The sequence below is a fragment of the Opisthocomus hoazin genome, chromosome 6 (genome assembly GCF_030867145.1).
Source record: "Opisthocomus hoazin isolate bOpiHoa1 chromosome 6, bOpiHoa1.hap1, whole genome shotgun sequence".
NCBI lineage: Eukaryota > Metazoa > Chordata > Aves > Opisthocomiformes > Opisthocomidae > Opisthocomus > Opisthocomus hoazin.
In genome coordinates, this window is record NC_134419.1 from 62,683,543 (window position 1) to 62,705,372 (window position 21,830).

A 21,830-nucleotide genomic window follows, 5' to 3' on the forward strand; every position below is an offset into this window, starting at 1 on the left:
TTTGACGCAATCTTTTTTGATTCCTCCTGTGCTGCAAAGAATTTCAATGTATATGATAAATTAGATCTTAGCACTTCTTTCTTTCTCCTGTTGGTGTTATCTCACAAGTTTTCTTTTCCTCTCTTTTGCTTGACATCCATGTGTTCTAAATTTGAATGATGAAGTGATACACTACAGATAAAATATTTGTTGCTATTTTAATATGCGAATTTGTTGGGATGAATAGCTGACAATACGATGTAGATTTTAATTTCAGATTAGGCATACTAGCATTCTAACACAAGTTTGATACTGTAGCTGCTTGTTAGACTGATGACTTTCGTGGGTAATTCTTTTCTGTTATCTTTCCTAACTTTAGGGCTGCAGCCAGAATTACGCTGTTTCTCAATTATTTTTTTCTTCAGTTGTAGTTAGTTTTCAGATCCTCCAAAACACTATGGGCACATATTTGCAAACTCCATTTCTGATAGTTTAGAAAAACATAATGAATTAGAGGCCAGAAGAAGAATGTGAAGATTTGCATGCAAATCACCAGTGTATTTCTCTGCTTACTTTTGGCACAGATTGTTTCATTTGGGTGTAGTAGAACCATCAATGATAGAATTCTATTCCTGAATATGTATTTTTAGGGCCAAAAAACCCCACCCCAAAATGGCTTCTATTAATTTTCTTTTACAGGCCAGGACCCAAGGGAAATAAGTGACGTCAGTTTGAATGGGGAATTGAAGATATGTTCATGTTAAATGAATCCTTATTACATGCCCATATACGCTCAATGTCAGCAACATTCCTCCTTGTTCTCAAATTTAATCATTGGTAAAAAGTGTATTTCTTAAACTTTGTTGCAACTAGTAAGATGTGACAAGATTTCTGGAGAAAAAAATTTTACCTGCATTGCTCAGCGAAACTGCTCCTGAGTTGGCTTAAGCTTTTTCCTTAGGAACCTAAATCTTTCTCCTCTTTGCTTTTCATTTTTTGAATGCTGTTTTGTAAGTAGAGAGAGGCTGTCCTTTTCAATGGCCTCTTCACTTCCAATGAATCTTTACAGTCTCTTTTTGCCATGGTTCCTTGCCACTTGGTGGCAATGGTACCTCTGAATTTCCTGTTTCACACGTGCCTTCACACTCGTTGGTGATCTCACTTTTGGTGATCAACTGTGTGCAGTAAAACTCAGCATAGATGTTTAAAGCACGCGACTGCTAACAAGTGCAGTTTATCCCTGTTCTAAGCAGCAATGTTATTGAGTCTCCAGCAAGGCAAACATTTATTTCATAGCGATTTTCAGCTTTTTGTGTTGAGCCTATCAACTCATCTCATCCATGTATAATGTTCTGAAATGCTTTCACTGCTGCCTTTTTCTACAGATACCCCCTACACATCGCGCCTATGCACCTCAGCGAATCCTTGGCTAGGGTGGACCACACACAGCCTAGGCAGGGACCTTTCTTCCCGGGTGCTTTGTGATGGGCCATCAGCTCTCCCTGCCCAGTGCCATTAACGGCGGCTGGACCGCACACACCCTCGGGCGGAGGGAGGCGCAAACCCATCGACAGGTAACGATGGGCCGTGCGGCCAAGCTGCACCTATGGCCCTGCCATGTGGCCAAGGCCCACCGGGGCCGCCCGGCCGTAGGCCTTGGGCCGGCGCCAGGCCGCGGCGGCCCCGGGGGAAGGGTGCAGGAGGCCTCGGCCCTCCCGCCGGGCGGCCCGCCATCGTCCTACCCTCCTGCCCCCAGCCCCCGCGGCCACATCCGAGGAGGAAGAGGAGGCGGAGCAGAGGTAGCGGGGGCGGTCGGTACCGCCGCCTCGCCCACAGCAGGGGCCGGCCCCGCGGGGCAGCCGCCCGTCCCGCCGGGGGGCGGTGGCGCCCGAGCACGCGCCCGCCTTGGACCTCGTCGGCCGCCGTTCGTCTCCTCAGGTGAACGCGTATCCTTCCGCCGCGGCCGCCCCCACCGCGGAACTCGCAGCTCCACAGTCCCCGGATGGAAAGTGTTATGGCCGCCGACAGCGGCTCGCTGTACTATGGGGAGGGGCGAGGTAACTCCGCGAGGGGCGCCGGGCGGGGAAGGAGGGGGACGGCCTCCGCGCCGGGCGGGAGCGGGCGGTCTGGCGCGGGCCGCGGCGGCGAGGAGCGGGTAGGAGGTGCGAGCCCTGGCGGGGCAGGAAGCCGCCCGGTGGTTGGGCTGAGCCGAGCCGTTAAATAGTCCCGCGCCCCCCGTCCCCTCCGGCGGCGGGAAGTTCGGGGGGCGGCTGGGGCTGGCGGAGGGGGCGGCCGGGGGCCGCGGAGAGCGCCCGGCGGCGGCGGGGAGCGGGCGACAATGCCTGGTGGCCGGCGCCGCTGCCGCTTGTGGCGCTGTATCCCTCCGCCGGCGTACGCGGGGCCGGGCGAGGCGTCGCGGGCAGCGCGGCGTCCTCGGGGCCGTGTGGGGTCCCGCGGCGGGCGGCTCGGTCCGGCGGGGCGGCGGCAGCGCTGCCGGCCGGGACTGTCCGAGGAGCCGGGTGGTTCCCAAGCAGGAGCCGCGGAGGGGAGGCGTCCCCACTCCCCTCGCCCCAGTTTCGGGCAGCGCCCGGCGCTGCCGCCGCGGTCGGGTGGAGCCCGCGGCGCTGAGGCGGCGGCAGCCCCGGGGGCTCCCCGGACCCCCGCCGGGCTGGCGTCACCGGCCGCTTCGCGTTTTGTCCCCGCTCTTCCCTGCCTCCTCCTCCCGGGGACGGGGGATCAGCCCGCGCCCCGGCCCGGCGCCCCGTGGGACCGCCCCTCCTTCACGGCGGGGCTGGCAGCCTCGGGGGTGGGGGGGAGGCGGGGGGCGTCCCCGCGCCGCCGCAGCGTGGGCTGGGGAAGGGGGGGGCTCGGCGGCGGCCGTGCGTGGCTGGAGCGGCCGGCGGCTGTTGGCCTCAGCGGCGAGTTTGCTGGGTAGCGTGGGTGTCTGCGCTTGTCACTTTGAGGGTGGTTTGGTGATTTATTTTTCATTTTATTTTTACGAAAGCAGCGTTTTGCTGCGCCAGACAGATGTACCTGACCGCCAGAGGCTCTGGCTCTGTGGGTTCCTGCGGGTCTGGTTCTGTAAATCCGGCGTGTGCCCAGGTCTGCGTGGAGAGGAGGGCACTGCTCTGCGCTTGCGGACACGTGTAGGATGGGACCAAACACGGAAAAGGCTTTAGCACAGGCTTGGGTTTTGTTTTTTTCAGTAAAACTTAAATGAGCCTGAACAATTTTTACAGAAATCTGCCTGGCAACATGTTTTGAATTTCTATTTTTTTTAGTTCAAAATGGGAAAGCTATAAAAGCTACCTGACTTAGGAGAGTCTTACTCTTATCTGCCATTTCTCACTAGATTAAAGTGTATAGCTGAAACTTTTTTTCTCCATGTGTGCTTTTTTTAAGCAAAGTACTGACATATTGGAGCATTTTGGAGGGAAGAAAATTGGTGCTTGGAGCTTCAAGTGGTTACTTATGCTTGTGCTTAGTGGTTTTTTTTTTTTTAATGAGTGTTAACTTTGGCACGTTTATCTATTTTCAGGGTTTAGATTCATTATATACACTTTATAATTGTTTCAAATACTGTGAATGTAACATTCCACCTCCCCCCTCCAGGCTTTTGCAAAACTTTCTAGAAAATTATAATTAGTTCTTTGTGATAGAATTTATTACAGTGTTTATGTAAGAAAAGGTACAGTCCTTTTGAGTTCACGTTAAAATTTGGTGGACTGAGGTACCAGTTATTGTTTTCTGTCTTGTTTTTAAGTTACTGTATGTTTGTACTTACCAGTTACGAATGCCTGAGAAGTAGTGACAAAGCTAAGGTTAAAATAGGCCTTGTTAGGAGGAGTGTGCTAGCGATTTTTAATCCCCTTCATTAATTTAGAATTTGTATTTTATTTGGTGGTGTTCTTTGGGAAGGAATAGTACGTGTTTACAGTTTTTCTGTGTTCAATGTATTAACGCAGATAATGTAAAATTGTGAGGGATTTGTGCTTTTCAGCTTATTCTTTCAGTTATGCTTGTATTTTTACACCTTTAAAAATATCTTTCCTTTTGTTTCCAGATGTTTTTTCAGTATTCCTCCTGACTGTGGCCTTTTCTGAGTCTTGCGTATTTACGTCTTCTATATGTGTGGAAAAATGTTAAAAAGGCTGTTCAAGAATTGATGTCAAGTCTTTTCTTAACGTGTAAGTCTGACTTCTTCTTTGATAATGTACAGCTAAAGATCCCTGGGATTTTTTGATTTTTTACTAGTTGGTTGTTTCGAGTAAATATTTTTGTTTATCATGCTGGAGGTGCTTGTTGATAGTTGCGTGCTACCCAATAATAACAAAGTTAAATTATAATTTGTGTGGTTAATTAGTTAAAGGAGATCTCAAATCAGGTTTGAATATACCCAGCTGAGACTCTTTGCCAAACATAAATGTTTTATCCAGTTAGTAAAATGTTGCCCAGTTGAGGACCATACTGGCCCTGTGTTGAAAGCCCGAGATTTGTTCTCTGTAGCATACTGCATCCACTTCTGATTTTTATAGTGCTAATTGCATGCGTATTTCAGGTTTCAGCATTTGACAGTATAACATTTAAATCTGAATAATAGGCAGCTACCATTGGGATGATGTATTGCATCATGCAACCTGTAATCTTCATGTGTTGCGTCTGTGTATTAAACAAGTTCTTCAGCAAATAAGTCAGTCATTCTTAGTTACTTATGTGGGAGTTCAGCTTACTCCTGTTCAAGAAGGGATTTACCATTGACAAGAGAAAGCGTTACAGTACAGTACTCTTGGTGTAAATGGAGTGCAGTGTAGATGAATTGTTCTCTTTTGAAGGCTCAAAGTAGCGTAACATCCCGTGTGTTAATCTCCTGTGTGGAAGATGGGAAATGCATCGTTGCGTTTTTTAAAAAAAAATAATCCTGTACCGAAAGTATTTTTTTTTTTTTTTCAGTTTGGAAAGACTCCCAAGGAGGGAGCGTGTGTATATGTCTGTGGTGTTTGGGATTTCTTGGTTTTTTGAATGTCACATGTATAGTTGGAATCTTGCAGGTCTCATAGCTGAAGAACACAATTAATTGAATTTATTGGATATTGGAGTATGTATAAAATAGCAAAGTCTGTTTTGATAATTATTTTCAAGAGTTGTGCAGAAATGCTAGTATGTTTTCCAAAGGAATGCAATAGAGCATATGCTTTAAAACATGTTTTGCTTTTTTTGCTACATGATGCATGAACACGGCCTTGAAAATTTTTCAGTCTCCATTTTCTTTGTCAAATATTTGCGTATTTAACGTTAGATACTTCATTCTCACAGGACTATGGGAAAATACTTGGAAGACCTTAGTGGTGATGCTTATGATGGCCTGGAGCTCTAGAAGCAGCTCTTGCACTTCATCCCAGTGAGGGAAAGGATGTGATTGTTTTTTTTCAGTTTGAATGTGAATACATAGAATCATCTAAAGAGTTCCAAGTCTGTGTTGCTTCAGGGTGGGCAGGGGAGTAGTGGAGAGAGCTGCTGATCAGATTTCAGCCAACACTGTACTAGATTTTGCTAGTAAAGAAGAAAGTGATGCTATGACTTCTGCTATGGAAAAAGTTTTTAGTAAAAAGTATTATATACTAGTGAAGAAATAGTTCTTGTTCCTTTTCAGTTTCACTTTTCAAAAGCCAGATTATTTTCACTGCTATTCCAGTTCTGCTGATTTTATGTTTACATGTGGGGCTTTGTTTGAGTGTGGACTTGAGCTGGTAGAAGTTGTCAGGGCAGCCTGTTATGGAAACACTGGCATTAAGTCTGTAGCAAGACAATGATGCTGACCATACCTATTTGAGCCTCTTAATCCATAAAGGAGTACTCTTGTCAGTCATACTCTTGTTCTGGAAAGATTCACCTATACCCAAGAACATATGGTTGGAAACCAAGGTTAACATTTATCTGTTGACTGCCTCAGACTTGTGTGATACTAAAGGCAGGCATGCAAAAAATTCATTGTAGATGAGCGTAGTGGGTTTTTTGGTGTTGATAAAGGTAATGTCTTCATTAGCGAAGTAGACGTTTCATCAGATTTTGAGCACAATAGTTAGCTACTAATAGAATAATAGACTTAAGTAATAAAAATATCAGCTCCTGCTGAAATTGACTTGTTTTTAGTACTTCAGCTAAGTTCAGTTAGTGATCCACGTCACAGAGGAGGTACTGTGTTTACATTTGCTTGGAATCCTGAATGAGTAATAAATGCTAGCTTCGCTTTAAAAAAACAGCGCTTGGGATTTCTCGTACTTACAGACTGTCCTGGTAGGAGAAAACCAAAATTTGATGGCATGCAATTTCAATGTTTTAATCTTTTGGTAGATGTTGTCCTTTGAGACTTATTTTTCAAGACTTATGTATGTTTTGTGCAACATCCCCCCCCCCCCGCCCCCGACACACACCCACCAAAAAAATGTCACAGTGTAATGTCTCTTTTTTTTTTTTTTCCTTCATCCTTTTTTCTTTCAAATGCTATTGTGAAAATTAACAGCTTCCAAGACTGGCATGTATTTACTAATGAATTGTAGTGAGTGTTCTAATTGCATTAATTTTAAAAGTAATGGTTGCTTTGTTTTCTAATTTCAGGAGAATAAAATGGGGAAGTTCTAGAACCTTGAGAATAACTCAGCACAGTAGTCTTGTTTGCTGTGGGAACTAAAACTAATCTCAAGAATTCTCCCGAAGAAAAGGAAAACCTAAAATCATGCCATCTGAAAGGGAACAGTTTTTTTGTGATAAAAAGCAAATTAGTTTGTTAAAACACAATGCTGCGAAGAATTTCTCTACAGATACTACTTTGGAAAAAGCACTGGTGAATGATCCTTTAAGTATGATGACTCAACCAGCAAGTTTGGATGTCAATAACTCTTACGAACTAAAAAATGTGAAAATTGATTTACCCAAGGTGAACATTCCAAATGAAGTATTAATGAAACATGAAGTTGATAGATATGGAAAACTCTTTCAGTGTAAACAGCAAACTGCAAGGAAGTCATTAAGCTTAGAGGAAATAAACGGAAGCAATCCCAATTGTTCAGAGGGCAGCCACTTGCAAAATAAACCAGAAATGCAATTTGAAGAAAGGTTGAAAACTACGGCAAAGATACTGAATTTCACTTGTACGAAGTGCAAGGATAACATTAGATACAGCCCAAATGATCTACAGAAACATTTTCAGCTGTTACACTATGGCGAGTTGCCTTTGTATCCTTGTGAGATGTGTAACTTCTCGGCTAATGACTTTCAGTCATTTAAACAGCATAGACGCATCCATCGTAGCACTTTAGTAAAATGTGAGCTCTGTAATGATGAGCATATGTACACTTTGTTGGATTTGACGAAACACTTCACATCAAAGCATTGTTTAAATGGTCGCTTTCAATGTGAAAAATGTGGGTTTTCTACCCAGGATGTGGGCACTTTTGTTCAGCACATTCACAGACATAATGAGATTCCATATAACTGTGGAAAGTGTCATCACGTAAGCTTTACAAAAGAGGAGTTCCAGAAACATCTTCGTGTTCATACCAGTATCTTTCCTTTTGGTTGTCAGTATTGCAGTTACAGCACATCACGGAAAGATTATCTTTTAAAACACATCATAGCTTTGCATAGAGACCACTTATATGCAAAAGAAAAACTGGAAAAGGATAAATGTGAAAAAAGAATAGTGAAGACTCCAGCAGGACTGAAGCTTGTGTTAAGAAGGTGTAAAATGGGAGCATCGAAAAAAGCACTCTGGAGACGGAAAAAAATAAGCAGTGGAAGTGAGAAAACTGGAGAACAAAATGCACAAGTGCTAAGAAGTGTGAATAAAATTCAAACAAAAGCTGAGGAGTTGAACCAGTGTATGAGAGATGTGGAAGCAAATGAAGAAAAAGATCAAATTACATATACAGAAAAGCATAATTTCACGGGTGGAATGCTCTCTGCTACTCCTGCGCAATACAATAAAACAGATGATAGAACAAGTTACGGCCTGGGATTATTGAAAAATGCTGTTCATGGGCCAACGGTATTGATGGTCAAAAACAATAAAATATCTATTCCAGCAAATTACAGTGCTAAATTTATGGGATTTAAAATGGTAGATGGAAAACAACATATTGTTATAAAATTACTACCTACAAGTAAGCAAAACATGCATTTGCTGGATCAGAAAGCTGATCCTATTAAAGATGGTTCTACAACTCCTTTGCTACAGACTGCTGGTCCCTGTGGCTTGTCTTCAGGTGCTATACCACATGTAACTGGTCAGTCAACCTTAAAGAATAATTGTCTTCACCCATTAACCTCCCCTCCATTTTCTTGTTCTGCTCCTCATTCAGGAAAAACAAAAGTGGAAAAACAAAATAACTCCTTATTGTATGGTAGGAGTGTTTCTCAAACTGTAGCACCTTCTAATGTAGCTGTAGGAAAAAGTTCAAATTATTTGCCAATGAAGTTGGGTTCAGTTGTACCTCCATGTGATGAGGTGACAAACGTTGGAACTCGAAGTAGTGTCTCATGGGGAAGCTATAGTCCTCCAAGTCATCCTCAGGTATTACCACCCACTATTACAAATACGCTTCACTATGACTCTATGAAAATGCCCTTCTTTCCTGGACTGAAAATTCAAAATGGTGGTCTGAATAATAGCAATGGAACTAATAGTCTCTATTATTCAACTTCAGTGGATTCTTCTAATGAAGGGTTACTGTCTTTTCACAACTACTCCAAAATGGACACTTCAGATAATCCATGTAGCATTTGGATGTCAACAGATGACAGATACAAAGAATTTAGTAAAACAGTTTCGTTTCAAAACAGTAGAAGTGAATCTGCATCTTCGTATTCAGAGTCAATGAGAGGCTTAAAACCAGAGAAAGTTGTATCAGCACAATCAAATATTAATAGAACTTATGGACACATAAACACTAAGAATAACTCTGTGACTTCTAAAAGCCAATCTAAATGTGGTCTTGAGAGCGAGTGTTTTATGGAGGGCCAGCATAATGGCCAGCAGTGTTTGGACACTAACATACATCAAGGATTTGAGAATGTAGCTGAGAAATTCCAAGAAAATGCCTCTGATTGTGTTAACTCGGTTTTAATGCCTAAAATCACATCTGTTTTCTCATTGCAGAGTGAACAGGCAGCTAATTATTTGTTGCCTGAAATAAACCAGTTACTGCAAGATGTGTTAAAGGTGAAAGCAACTACTCAGCAAGAATCCCACAGCAAGTCAAATAATTGCATAAAACTTCATTCTGACAAGCTACTTTCTGGTCACGAGACAGGGAATAAAGCCTTTACACATTTAAAAAGCTCGGCAACTGCAGGTGGTTTTCAGAGGCTGCCTTCTAATGCAGGCTTTAATTTATATACGAAAGAGTTGAACGCAATGGATAGCACAAATGAAGGTGCACATTGTGGGAGAGAGAGACAGACACACAGAACATCATTTGAGTCACAGGAAATGGATAAATTATCCATAACTCCAGGTGTTGGTACGTTCCTAAAATCTCATACAGATGCAATCATAACACAGCAAGTAGTAAAAGATAAAATACTGTCTACAACCCAGAACCCTAGCAGCTTTTCACCAGTTATTCAGGAACAGAAGAAAACCCTTTTAGTTCAGTCCCCTCCATCAGGATTTTTTGTTCCTTTGCACCTTGCTAACCAGCCTGGACTGCAGGTTGTTTCAGGAAAATCTCTTCCGTCAACCAGTTCGTCAGATGGGCATGTGGCTAAAGGTGTACCTGCATCTTTTGTCTTAAATAAAGGACCTGGAATGATTTTGACTTTTAATGGGGCAATTGGAACTGTTGCAAATGTCACTAGTGATAGTTCTCAGGTCTTAGGGAGAGTTGCATCCGGAGAATATGGTAAAATAACCATACCAGCTTCAAAAGTGGAGGCGAAAAATGACAGTTTCAGAAGTGTAAGAAGTTCTTGTAATAGGAGAGGATGTAGTACAGCAAATGACTCATTGAATGGCATGCCGTTCAAAGGGCCTCTTGTGATTATGAACTCATCGGAGTCAACTGTGAAGGGAATTTCTTCTGTGAAGGTGTTACCAGAGCATCAGGATGCTGTCTTTGGTTCCCTGGAGTCAGTAAGCCAACACGAAAATAAACAGAAACAAAATGTTAATGCACTTTCACCTGACAAACAGCAGGCAGTTTTTCTGAAATGTATGACATCAAACAAGCCTGTAGTTCATAAACATAGTGTTTTTCAGGATAGTACTCACTATCAAAATTGTCAACCAAAGAAAACTGGAGCCATGCAACAAAAGCTTTTGCTGAAAATTAAGACTTCTGCTTCAGATACGCTGGCTGATGCCACTCAGTCAGTAAGCAACTCGGTGCCCTCACTACAGTTTGATAACTTGCAGTCCCTTACTCCTGCACTAGCACAGAAACAAACTAACCTTACTTCTAATGATGCCTTAATCTTACCAGGTAGGTTAATGCCAGCAAATGCCTCTTCGTCAAGCTCTAATCAAGCATGTTGTGTTCCTGCTGTAGAACCTGTTTATTCTAAGTCTGCAGGGACACGGTTGCAAAAAGGTTCTGTTGAAAGTATGCAAGTAATTGCTAACAATAGGAAAAACTTTGGTAGTCAGAAGTCCACATGGAGTACCCGAAAAAGAACTGCAAAAGTAAAACCTCGTTTAAAACAAACTGGGTCTAAAAGTTCAGAAGCTGTGGGTATACAAAGAAAGAATAATTTCAAACGGAAAAAGAAGGATAATTGTCCAGAGCCTCCAAGAAAGAAAGTAACGTTGCACAGAAAGTGTAAGGAAAAGAATCAAGCTGAAGGTGTTAGTGAATCAGGTGGCCCTTACAAACCAAGGGCATCAAAAGAAACTGTGAGGACTTTGAAATTACTTCCTTTTAATTCTAAACAACTTGTAAAATGCCCTCGGAGAAATCAACCTGTTGTTGTGCTTAACCATCCTGATGCAGATGTTCCAGAAGTTGTAAATGTAATGAAAACGATTGCTAAATTTAAGGGACATGTTCTTAAGGTTTCATTGTCGAAAAGAACTATCGAAGCGCTTCTGCAGCCAGCCTTCTGCAATCCTTTGGACGTAACTACTGATAATCTTTCTCAGAAGAGGCACAGGATAATAAAACCTATTAGCCCTGTAAAGGAAAGATTTGTCTTAAAATTGACACTGAAAAAGACTAGCAAAAACAATTACCAGATTGTGAAAACTACCTCTGATAATACCTTGAAAGCTAAGTTTAGCTGCTGGTTTTGCGGTAGAATATTTGACAATCAGGATAATTGGGTAGGACATGGACAGAGGCATCTGATGGAGGCTACTCGAGATTGGAATTCATTAATGTAATGATGACCAGTGAAGAAAATAAAATTTAAATATCGTACATTACAGTTTTTTAAAATGAAAATCAATTGAATTAGGATACACAAGTCGTTTTGTTTTGCATTTCAGTTTTGTAACTGAAGTTAAAAATGATGCAAAGTGTTTGTATTTTAAAAGGAAGAGCAGATTCTCTGTTGCCATCAAGCTTTGGGATAGATTAATGAGCTTTGTGGTTAGGTAACTTGTAACGAACTGCAAATACAATTCCATAAAAATATATATTATTTTTTGTTACTACTATCATGTCGTATATTTTTATTCTATAGAATGAGTTTTCAGGGCTTTTGTTCTGTACATATTTAAAAAAAACCCAAACATGTAAATATTTTTATACTTTGCAGTTATTTGGTATAATTCTTGCACAGAAATTATCCCCCCCCCCCCTTTTCAGTTCTGTGCATGCACTACTAAACCCAGTTTTAAAAATTTTTTCAAGTACACACAGCTGTTATCCTGGGTTTTTTGTTACTTTCACTTGTTGGTTCTTGATTTTCAGGGATTGAACACTATTGTTAGCAAGTGCCTCAAAGATGTGAAGCAGTTTACATTATGTCAGCTGTGTAACCGTAGGTCCATATGGGGTGAGGCGCTGGAACAGGTTGCTCAGAGAAGCTGTGGCTGCCCGCTCCCTGGAAGTGTTCAGGGCCAGGCTAGATGGGGCTTTGAGTAACCTGGTCTGGTGGAAGGTGTCCCTGCCCATGGCAGGGGGTTGGAACTAAATGATCTTTAAGGTCCCTTCCAACCCAAACCATTCTCATATAGGACGATTTGCCCAATAGTTTAATTTAAACAAAGCCATATGTGAATGCTTTAAGCTATATTGCTATGCACATGACACTTGTACTATTTCTTGCAGTTTGTCTACTTTCTTAGTGAAGTATTTTTCATATAAATTAATAAAACATGTTATGATTGTGTTAATACGGTGAGCCTGAGAATGGAATCAGTTGGAAATACACAGTATATATATTCATAATGTATATGGTGTTTAATAATGGTGAACATTCCTAATCTGTATTGACTCTGTCACTATTAAATTTGCTATAACTTGTGTTTACAGAATATGACTGTGAGCATTTATAGAAAATATTTCTATTTTGTTTTACACTATGTCTGCCACAAACCCTATAAAAGGCCAGGATATGGTGAAGTGTAAAGCACCATTTCAGGCCTGTAACTGCATTATAGTTTTATTCCAGGTGGATGTAATTTGTCCGCATAATGACTAAAGAGTGTTTTCTACTATTGCTTATTCAGATGAACTGCCTTTTAGGGTACCAGGGGTCTGGCAAAACCAAGGCTTGAGTTATTCCTCGTTCATTTTACTGGCCAGTAGGGTAATAATCCTAGGAACCTGCTTGCTTCCTACTTACGGTTTAGGGATAACGATGAAGGGAGGATATGCTTCACATTTATGTAAACAAAAGACCTAATCTTATCCATAGTGACTGAGAGTATACAAATGAAGGTCCTTATTACCCACAGTAATTATTATGTTTAGAGGCTTTGTCCTCCAGATGCTTAATGAACCCGGAGGCTAGATCCAGTCTTCAGTGGGAGTGCCGTTACCATATGACACCTTTTGCCCAAGTACTGGACGATAACATCTGAGATGCGTACGTCAGCTTCCCAAAGTATTGATGGAAAAACTGTCAAAATTGAATAGTGGACTTGGAGAGGATTGAGGCGTTTAAATCTCTGAGGTTTTGGATTGTGTGCAAGCCCAGGGGTAGTTCTTTTTGACTGTTTCCATAAGGTGAAGGTGAAGATTGACTTGCTACCAATGAAACGATTGGAAGTCCTTTACAGATGTTACAGGGATGTCACTGGTAACAGAATTTGACATATGTTTGAAAAAGTGTTACAATGAAAATGATTTTAAAAGCCCCTACTTCAGTAGCTAGGTAGGGTTTTATTTCTTCATGTGTCTGTTGGCAGGAAGATGGACACTGGCCTTGTAAGCTGGTGAGTTATGTATGGGAGTCAACTGAACTACCTGAAACAGTCAAGGCAGCATAGTTTGGGTGAATTAATGTAGAGTTGGTGTGTGTTCTGTATCAAAATCGGATCATTTTGTGCTGCACAGTGGGCTTGATCTCTGATGTGAATTTGGTTAGGAACTTCGATGAAGACAAGTGTAGTGGTGAGGAAGTGTGTTAGAAGGAAACAGCATTAGGAAAGGACAAAAATGTGTTAAGCTTTTTTGACTGGAAGAATCTACTGGCTGCCTCAGCTTGCTCTCCTATAAACCCTGAAACTCAGCCCCTGAATTCTGGACATTGCCGTTGCCGCCTGTGGCAGAAATACCTGTGAAATTTGTTGCTAAAACTTGGTGCAACTTCACCAAGGATGACCAGTTTTTGTTAACAGTTACTTAGCACTGAGGTGGAAGTTCAGCTGTAGGGTTAGGAGTTTTTCTCTATATTGCTGAATCATGAGAGTGACAACTGTCACTGGAATTTTTTTCCTTCCAGCTTGTTTTCCTGTGAATTGAGTAACCTTAAACAATGTTGTGAAAAAGAACATTGTAAAGCTAGAAAATGTTGAAATAAGGTTGCTTTATACAGCCTTAATTTGTTGTCGTGTGTCACTGTCCATGGACATGCATCTCATTCAGTACTAATAATTGTTACTCCCTCTTGAGCAGTGATTTAATATTTTGCTTCCCCACCCTCAATTATGTCCTTGTATTATTTAGCGCACATTGCTCAAGTACTGTTACAAAATATAATTCTTCTTTTCTTACGCGTTTTTCCATGCTGCTTTGTTTGAGGTCCTGAGAATTTGGCACTTCTGCAGATCAGGTTTCAAGGAATCTCAAGTGAGACTTCCATGAAATTAAGATCACAATTAGTGATCATTAGGAGAAGGTTTGTCTTAAGCAATTTGAGCAGCATCACGGTGGATGGTGCAGTGACAATATACAGTTCTTCAATGAAAAAGTGATCATACATTTGATGCTTGTATTGCGATGGATATATCTGATGTGACAAATTAAGGTTGCAGAGGTAACCTGATTGAAGAGTGTCTTGAGTGCTTGACTTGGCAACTGCAGCATTTTAAGATAGCTTGTAACATTGTGCATATAGCAAGATAATAAAACCTTACCTCAGTTGCACCTATTTCTGTATGTCGAAAACACTGTAAGTGCTGCAGGGTCAACAAGTGTTTTTCCTCTGAGGAAATGCTTTGTAAATATATACTTGGCCTAAGCCTTATTTGTACAGTGTTGATGTGATTGTGTAAAGTGGCCTTAAAGAGGCCTGAAATCTATCTTGTTGTGTATTCTTTGCAAGATGTGTATTCATCCGTAAGTCCTGGTTTCTATTCCTCAGTAATTTCAATGTTTTAACAAAAAACTTGTGTTCAATATTTGTTCCAGGGCTGTTGTCACGTGAGACCTTTCTTTTTTTTTCCAACACTGCCTAAGAATCTCTGCCTGCTGCTGGTGGTTTAGATTGAAGGAGGAATGTAGTTTTGTAACTTGTGTGTCTGAACACTTGGATTTTTGAGAATGCAAGTTCTTACTCCTTTCATGGAACAACATTGTCAGAAATGATTTGCAGTACTCATTGTACTGTCCTTTCTGTATCAGGTAGGCAGACAACACTTCCACTCCTTTGTATAGTGGTAAATATGATACTTTGCCCTGAGTTCTCAGACAAAAAAATTACTTAATTTTAAAGCCATTTTTTTTAGTTCTAGTTTTAGGGCTTCCTTTTTTTTTTTTTTTTTCTCCTAGCTATTCAGTTAATGACAATTATATGAAGAACAGATTAGCTAACAATGTCAAAGAAATACGAGGGGGGGAGGTGTGTTGCTATGTCTGTCAGAGGTCAGACGACATACGTGCGACCTGATGGAGACACTTGACAGCATTAACAGTGGCAGCTGCTGGCAATGCTACTGTTCTAAGAAAGTTTCAGGTATAGGATTGCACCAAGTTACCATTTCCTACATTCTGTATTGGCTGCTGAATCAATAGCATCAGGCTTTTTAACATAGCATGCTCCATCCTAAGTGCTAATTTATTTTACATCCTTGCAAAATGCAAGCTTGTATTTTCCCTTGCTCAAACCTTTCTCTTCTCCAGCTAAAACTGTGTTTCAAAGTATGTCTACGCCACAGTCTGCCCAAGTTATAAAATATCTAGCTTGAATATGGAAAGCCGAGTACCTAGTCTGCTTATTGTATAAAACTGCATATAGTAAAATAGGTGATCACAGACTGGTGTTACTGTTTGTGGTGGTGGTGGTGGGTTTTTTTTTCAGCTTCCTCTGGAGTCTGACTTTGTTCCGAGGGTGTTCTTATCTCAGGATGAATGGATTATTTTGTGGAAGGTGGTGTTGCCTATAAAAGGCCATCCTCATTTTGTTGTTGAAACTGTGAGGTACCCCTGTAATGATACAGAACATGGCTAAAAAGAAGAGATTGGGGACGAAGGTAGTTGAATGTTTATCTAGAACATATCCTGTTATTTGTAGATCAGCCACAGTGTTACATGTAGTGCTGTGCGCTTAAGAGCTGAGGGGCCGGAACAGCAGTGCTTTTGGATAGGGGAAGAGCTCAGTATTGCCAATTACCTTAAGACACTGCTACTTGGTCTCGTACGGAAGTCTACAGGTACACTTAAATTTCACTTTTTCATACCTTTTTTTCCCCAGTTCTAGAATGATGGTGATGCTACACATTTAACTCAGAAAGCAATGTTTGAAGAACCTAGACGCTTTTGTGAGTAGCATCATATAAAGGTTAACAAAGAAACAGACAGTTTTGTTAACAAAGTTGAAATACTGTGCAGTACATGAGTGAATAAGGCAAGGACTCTACCTGAATGCAAAGAAAGCTAAATACTGAGTGGCTGATTTTTCATGGAGTATTTTCAATTGTGAGTATTGCTTGAAATAGTAACCTTCTAAAGTGATGTTTCATGTAACGAATCTCAGAGTACACATACAGGAGTAGATGAAGCTTGCAGAGACTAATAACTTTTGTTAATTTTGAGGCCATGACTTAGCAATCTAAATGTTCTAAACATTACACTAGTACTAAGTTTAGTATTAGTATAATGCTAATTAATACCAACGGAACAATATACTAAACATAGCATTTATGTAGTACTGTGAGGTCTGTCGTAGGCAGGCTTGTGTAAAGTGTGTATACGTTGTTTCTTAATTGCCAGTGTCTCATTTGCTTCACATCTGGGGTATTATCTGTGTTGCCAGGGGAAGATATTGAGATGCAGCAAGGTAGGTAGCCAGGTGCTGAACATCTTTTTCATGCGAGTAAGCAGTTCATGGGTGTGTTACTTGCAGAAGTACTTGATCAAAACCACAAGGAAGTAGTTGCAGAATAGAGCTACAACATAGCTCTAAGTGAGTTGCTGAGAATTCGCAAGTCTTGGCTCAGTCTTGCCTTAAATGCCTTGCAGATAATCCTAGAGAACACTGCCTAATCTGGAACACAACAAAGCAGCCATGCATGAAGTGTCAGTTTTGGAAAATACCTTTAAGATGGATGAGTTTTCAGGTCCAGTAAAAGCAAACACCTCTAGAAGTAATTGACAACTGTTCATAAAATTTTTCATTGCTGCAATTTATACAATCATCAAGTAAATTTTCACCACTTTAACCTTGTTTGCAATAATGCAATAATTCAATAAGTAAACCACTGGTAGAACAAGCTTAAAAAAAGAAAGGTGTTTTTTTTGTGTGTCTCTAAACAGCAATTCTGCAAGAATTGAGTGGGTACTTGGTTTAGCAATGAAACAAGGTGCTTGGGTCACCAACAGCAGGCAATCTGAAGACAAAAGATTTGAGAGCTGTTAAGCTAAATATATATGCTAAAGCTGTGAAAAAACAATAAGTTTTCCTAACATCAGAACTTGTGAAGAAGCACATACAAATATATACATTAAAACATCAGCAATGGTGAAGTGATGCTTTCTTCCTGGAAGGATGCTCAGAAACGTGATCCAGCAATGCTTCCATACACTGTTGACTTTACAATACTTTAATTTTATTTGCACATTTGAAAATACAAACAAAAATATTAATGAAACAGAGTAAAGCCGAGGAAAAGGACAACACATGTCCATTAATCTAAAACATTCAGGCAGCTTTATTGCCACTAATTACATGAAGTACAGTCCTATTTTCAGCTTGTACACAGCAGTACCTTAGGTTGAGTTGCTCTAACTTCTGGGGCTGTGCACTTTACAAAGAAATTGCTGAAAACAGTGATTTGTGGTAAACGTAATGAATGGAAAGAGTAGCTCACTGTAGGTATTCTCATTTTTAAAGTGAAAGTGTCCTACAGGAAATCTATCTTTAAATAGCAGTTGAAGAACCAGGCTGTGGTATGCAGGTCTTCACATGACTTTGAATACCTGTGTTGTCACAGATGGAAGTCGCAGACGACAGTGTATCTGTTTTGACTTCATGTGTTAAATGTGCTTTTTTGATAAAAGTGACATGGGGTTGAACTTAGGAACTGCATCTCTTACTGCTCAGTAGGTGCTCTTAAAGAGTATTTTCCATCATTTTGGATTTTCTTCCTTTAATACCTGATCCACGTTTTGGGATGTTGAAAGAAATGATGAAAAAATGTCTTCATTTTAGCAGTCGGATTTGATTAAGAAACTCTTACAATGTGTTTCAGTTTCGTCGAGTCTTTTGTGTTGTTTTGGCTGTCAATTAGAACCAGGGAGGTGCGCTGATGATTCTCTACTATTTCAGCAACACTGTCAAAGCGCTGGGTAGAGAAAACAAATTAATTAGTGCTGGCTTCCTTTAATGCTCTAATACTGACAGCAATCACTGCATCATCTTTTTCTCTTTGCTTCTCCCACCACTGAAGAGTGTGGAGCTATGACTGTCACCAAGTGAGATGCTCTGCCTTTTACTAAGAGCACTGATCCTGCTTAGTCCTGATTCTAGTCAAACAGATTAAATTTGGACAATGGAAGATACTATGGCCGCTAGCTGTCTCATCTCATGCTCTTTTTAATTTGTAATTGCCGTCTGCACAAACTGAACCACAGAGGTTGTTACATGGCATATTAAACTGACACCACTTTCGGTTTACCTTAATATATACCAGGCTGCAGACTGGCAGTTTGGAAGCTGCTGCTTCTGTGATTCAGCCACCTCAGTTAGAGGGAAGGCAATCTTCAGGAGTAACGTGGTACAGACAGCCATCAATGAGAACTTGTAGTTATGCAATTTTAATGTTTGTCATTGTAAATATCTAGAATCTGCTAGGTCTGTTGCTTTTCCTTTTGGTCTTTGGCCAAATACAGATCTTGGCATATCTTCCTCTTTTTCTCCTGAGGTCATTTTTGACCCTTTGTTGAAGGCCAGATGAGCTCCAGGCTATTATTTATTCTGTAACTTCAAAACCACTACCTGGGAGGCAGATAATTAGGCTAAGGCAAGCTTACTTTCACATCCCTGAAAAGCCTATTCTATGCAGTGACAACAAACAGTTTTTATTGGTATTTGGGTTCCAAGTTTCTGTTTTGCTGTCAGAGTAATTATCTGTGTGGTATAACAGCCAACCAATGATTTTTGCACTCTAGACCTAGAGTTTCATATTTGCTTTATGTGAGAATAGGATTAAAAGTACTGCCAGTCTCATTTTTTGGGGTGGGTTGTTTTTTTTCTTTGGGGTTTTTTTGGTGAGTTTTTTTTTTTTTTTTTTTTTTTTTTTTTTTTTTGAGCATGGCTGTTCTTCCTTTACAATTTTCCAAGAAACTTAACTAGAGTCTTAGGTGAATAGAGGACTATAAACAGCCGGGGAATTTATCTAGTGGCTGCAGCTCTGATCTTGGTAACTTTTCAAAACAGTTCTATGAGTATATTTTAAACTTCATCAGTGGTTTTAATTACTCACAGTATGCAGAAGCTGATGTTACACTGGTTTCTCTAGCTTGATAAATCAGTCATTACATAGGGTATACTTTTATCTTGATACATGAAAAATCCTTTTGGTCATAGTGCAATATATCTTAATCCTTGCTTATTAAAGGTATATAACTGAAAACTTAAGGAAAACCCCCCACCATCTCACCTCTTCACCATTTTTTTCTCTGCCCAGTGCATATTGTCTTGTTGATTCAATAAATCGTATAGGAATGTTGTATACTCTTCTGTTGTAAAACACAACCAGTGTGTATGGTTGCCGTGAATCCTGTCCAGAACTCTTTCTTATTAGAAAAGATCCATCCTAAAGACAGAAAAGTGGTCAGCATATTCAGCTTATTTTTTCCAGCAACTTAGTTTGGTTTTAGCTTAATATTTTCATCTGTATTGGTATTAAAACCTTTTCTCCCATTAGAAAACCTGTACAGCAGGAGATGAGAAATAGCATACGTTCCTGCTGTCTAAAAGAAGCTTGCAGAGGTGTCATTGAAGAGTCACCTTTGCTGCTGCCTGTTCTCTCTCAACCAAAGAAAGAAGAAATAAACACATAGTGGCAGCAGTCTTTTGGGGTCCACAGATTATTAGGAAATGAAGTTACTATCCGTGGCAGTAGGTAGGCAAGAAAGCAGTGAAGGGTGGAGATACTGTTTCTCCAGAGCTGTAAAAAGCTCTCCCATGAAGGTGAGCACCTACAGCTACTGGCACTATAGCCCAGCGCTCACTAGCTAGCAGTAGCCTACACTGGTGGTAACCCCAGTGCTCTGCCCCTTTATCTTGCTTTGTGGAGTTAGGCAAGAGTGGAAATGTACCTGATGCTGAGGATGCAACTCCACATGTTACTATTCCCTTCTGTGACACTAGCTTTTGTACACAGAATAGTTGAGAGAACTCAAATTCTCCAAATACCTAAATGCATAGTGTTGCTATTTCAAAATGCAAAGCAGCATCAGACTTTCCAAATAGCAGCTGTTTTTACATGAGCCATTGGACAGCGGTGGAGATCATTTAAAAGTCTTGGGGCTTTGCCTCTCATTTTAATGGATGCACATGAGCTATCAGATCTTCCTCAGCTGTCTAGTCTGTAATAGCTTTCTCTGCAGTGCACAAGTCTTTGAGTTAAACTAATGCAATTTTGTCATGGGATGGAAACCATAGTTAAATAGTTTCATCACAATAATTTCATGTTTGACAGTGTCTGCATGGTACAGTATTCTGACCTGTTCAGAATACAATTCTTAGAATTTTTCTAGTTGTCTTTCAATTTATTTATGTGAAGTTTTTTCATAATATAGACATTCTTTAAAAGTGGCATACCTTGTTTGATCGGTACAATGCATCTTCTGCTGTTTTCCTATCACAGGTAGCAGCATACCACACTTTACTATGAACACCAGCATCCTAGAAAAAGAGAAAAACAGTGTTTCACCTGTAAAATAATAATAATAATAATAATAATAATAATAATAATAAAAAAGAACATGCCTGTAGGTGAGTTACTGCTAAATACTAAATGCTGTGAAGAGCTCAAATGCAGAACACTCTAGAAAACACAGAATTTAGAGAATTCTTTGCCAGGAGCTCACTGTTTTTGCTGGATAGAGGTAGGGCAAAGAAAATCCAATGCGTCAAAACAGTGGTACAGATGTGTGATAGAAGGCTGATAGACGACAGAAGAGAGATACCCTGGGAAAAACAGGTTCAACTGGAGGATAGTTTGGTATTTTTAAAGCAGGAAGCTATTCTAGTAGCATTTAAAGAAGATATCCAGGAAATGTTGAGGAATGAGTTGCCCATTAACAATTTAAATGCTGCTCGGCTGTGGGCTAGCCAATGAAATGTCCAGATTTGGTAGGCATCTAAGCTTTGGGAATGAAGTTTCCCATATGCTTAATGCTATTTGTGAACATGATCATGATTGCCTCCATCTGGATAGCGTGGAGATTGGGTAAGTGCATCTTTTGCACTTGCAAATGGATGGAGTCCTACAAAACAGAGGAATAATTAATGTGTTTCCTCTACTAACACAGCAGTTCAGCCCCCAGTGCTTTCATCTAAGACATGAGATACAGATTTGGTTCTGGTTCCCTGTTGGATAGAGTCTGAATATATCCTTAAGTGTTCTTATCTAAAAGGCATAATCCCATGTTTACTGTGGAGAAAGATTACATCTGTAACAATACAAGAACGGCTTATACTTTATCTCTTGGGTGCCTCCTTTCTGTATGTTATGCCCTGTGAACACCTCACCAAGATCATCCTTCTTCTCTCCATTCTGTGAAATGCTTGGCAGTGGTCGGTACAGTAAACGAACTTAACCTCTTCTTCCAGTGCAAAACATGGGACAAAGGACTTCAGGTCTGCACCTATGCCCCTATCCATGAAGATACAAGATAGAAAGATTGGCACCCTAAAGATAGGTGGATTCTGTTTTAGAAGATAAAAGCTCTTATAGCAAAGAAAGTACAAAGATAAAAAGATGTGAGGAGGTGGTGGCTGGGAGTGAGTGGTATGAGATAATA

At 40.7% G+C, this 21,830-nt stretch overlaps 2 protein-coding genes across 11 annotated transcripts in view; one reads left to right on the plus strand and one right to left on the minus strand.

Moving 5' to 3' along the window:
* The first annotated feature begins 1,860 nt into the window (after nt 1–1,860).
* ZNF518A (zinc finger protein 518A) lies at nt 1,861–14,836 on the plus strand. 2 transcript variants are annotated; one of them, XM_075423497.1, is made up of 3 exons: nt 1,861–2,036; nt 4,043–4,166; nt 6,595–14,836. In XM_075423497.1, exon 3 carries the CDS (start codon nt 6,713–6,715, stop codon nt 11,351–11,353), a length of 4,641 nt encoding a protein of 1,546 aa, XP_075279612.1. In that variant the 5' UTR covers nt 1,861–2,036; nt 4,043–4,166; nt 6,595–6,712; the 3' UTR covers nt 11,354–14,836. The 2 variants fall into 2 exon arrangements, with proteins under 2 accessions (XP_075279612.1, XP_075279613.1); XM_075423498.1 differs by lacking the exon at nt 4,043–4,166.
* Nucleotides 14,837–16,964: 2,128 nt separating this feature from the next.
* BLNK (B cell linker) overlaps nt 16,965–21,830 on the minus strand; it is a 105,525-nt gene continuing 100,659 nt past the window's right edge. For 8 of the 9 annotated variants that reach the window (XM_075423500.1, XM_075423503.1, XM_075423506.1 and 5 more), the window contains 3 exons: nt 20,626–20,709; nt 19,460–19,615; nt 16,965–18,142 (listed from right to left, as the gene is read on the minus strand). In XM_075423500.1, the coding sequence (XP_075279615.1) occupies nt 18,023–18,142; nt 19,460–19,615; nt 20,626–20,709 (360 nt within the window). In that variant the 3' untranslated portion in view covers nt 16,965–18,022. Of the gene's footprint in view, nt 18,143–19,459; nt 19,616–20,624; nt 20,710–21,830 lie in introns of those variants that run through there. The other variant, XR_012764283.1, reaches the window with a different exon arrangement.

What these genes read in the sequence shown, in the direction of transcription:
- ZNF518A (XM_075423497.1), top strand. Translation starts at nt 6,713, where the DNA reads ATGCCATCTGAAAGGGAACAGTTTTTTTGTGATAAAAAGCAAATTAGT.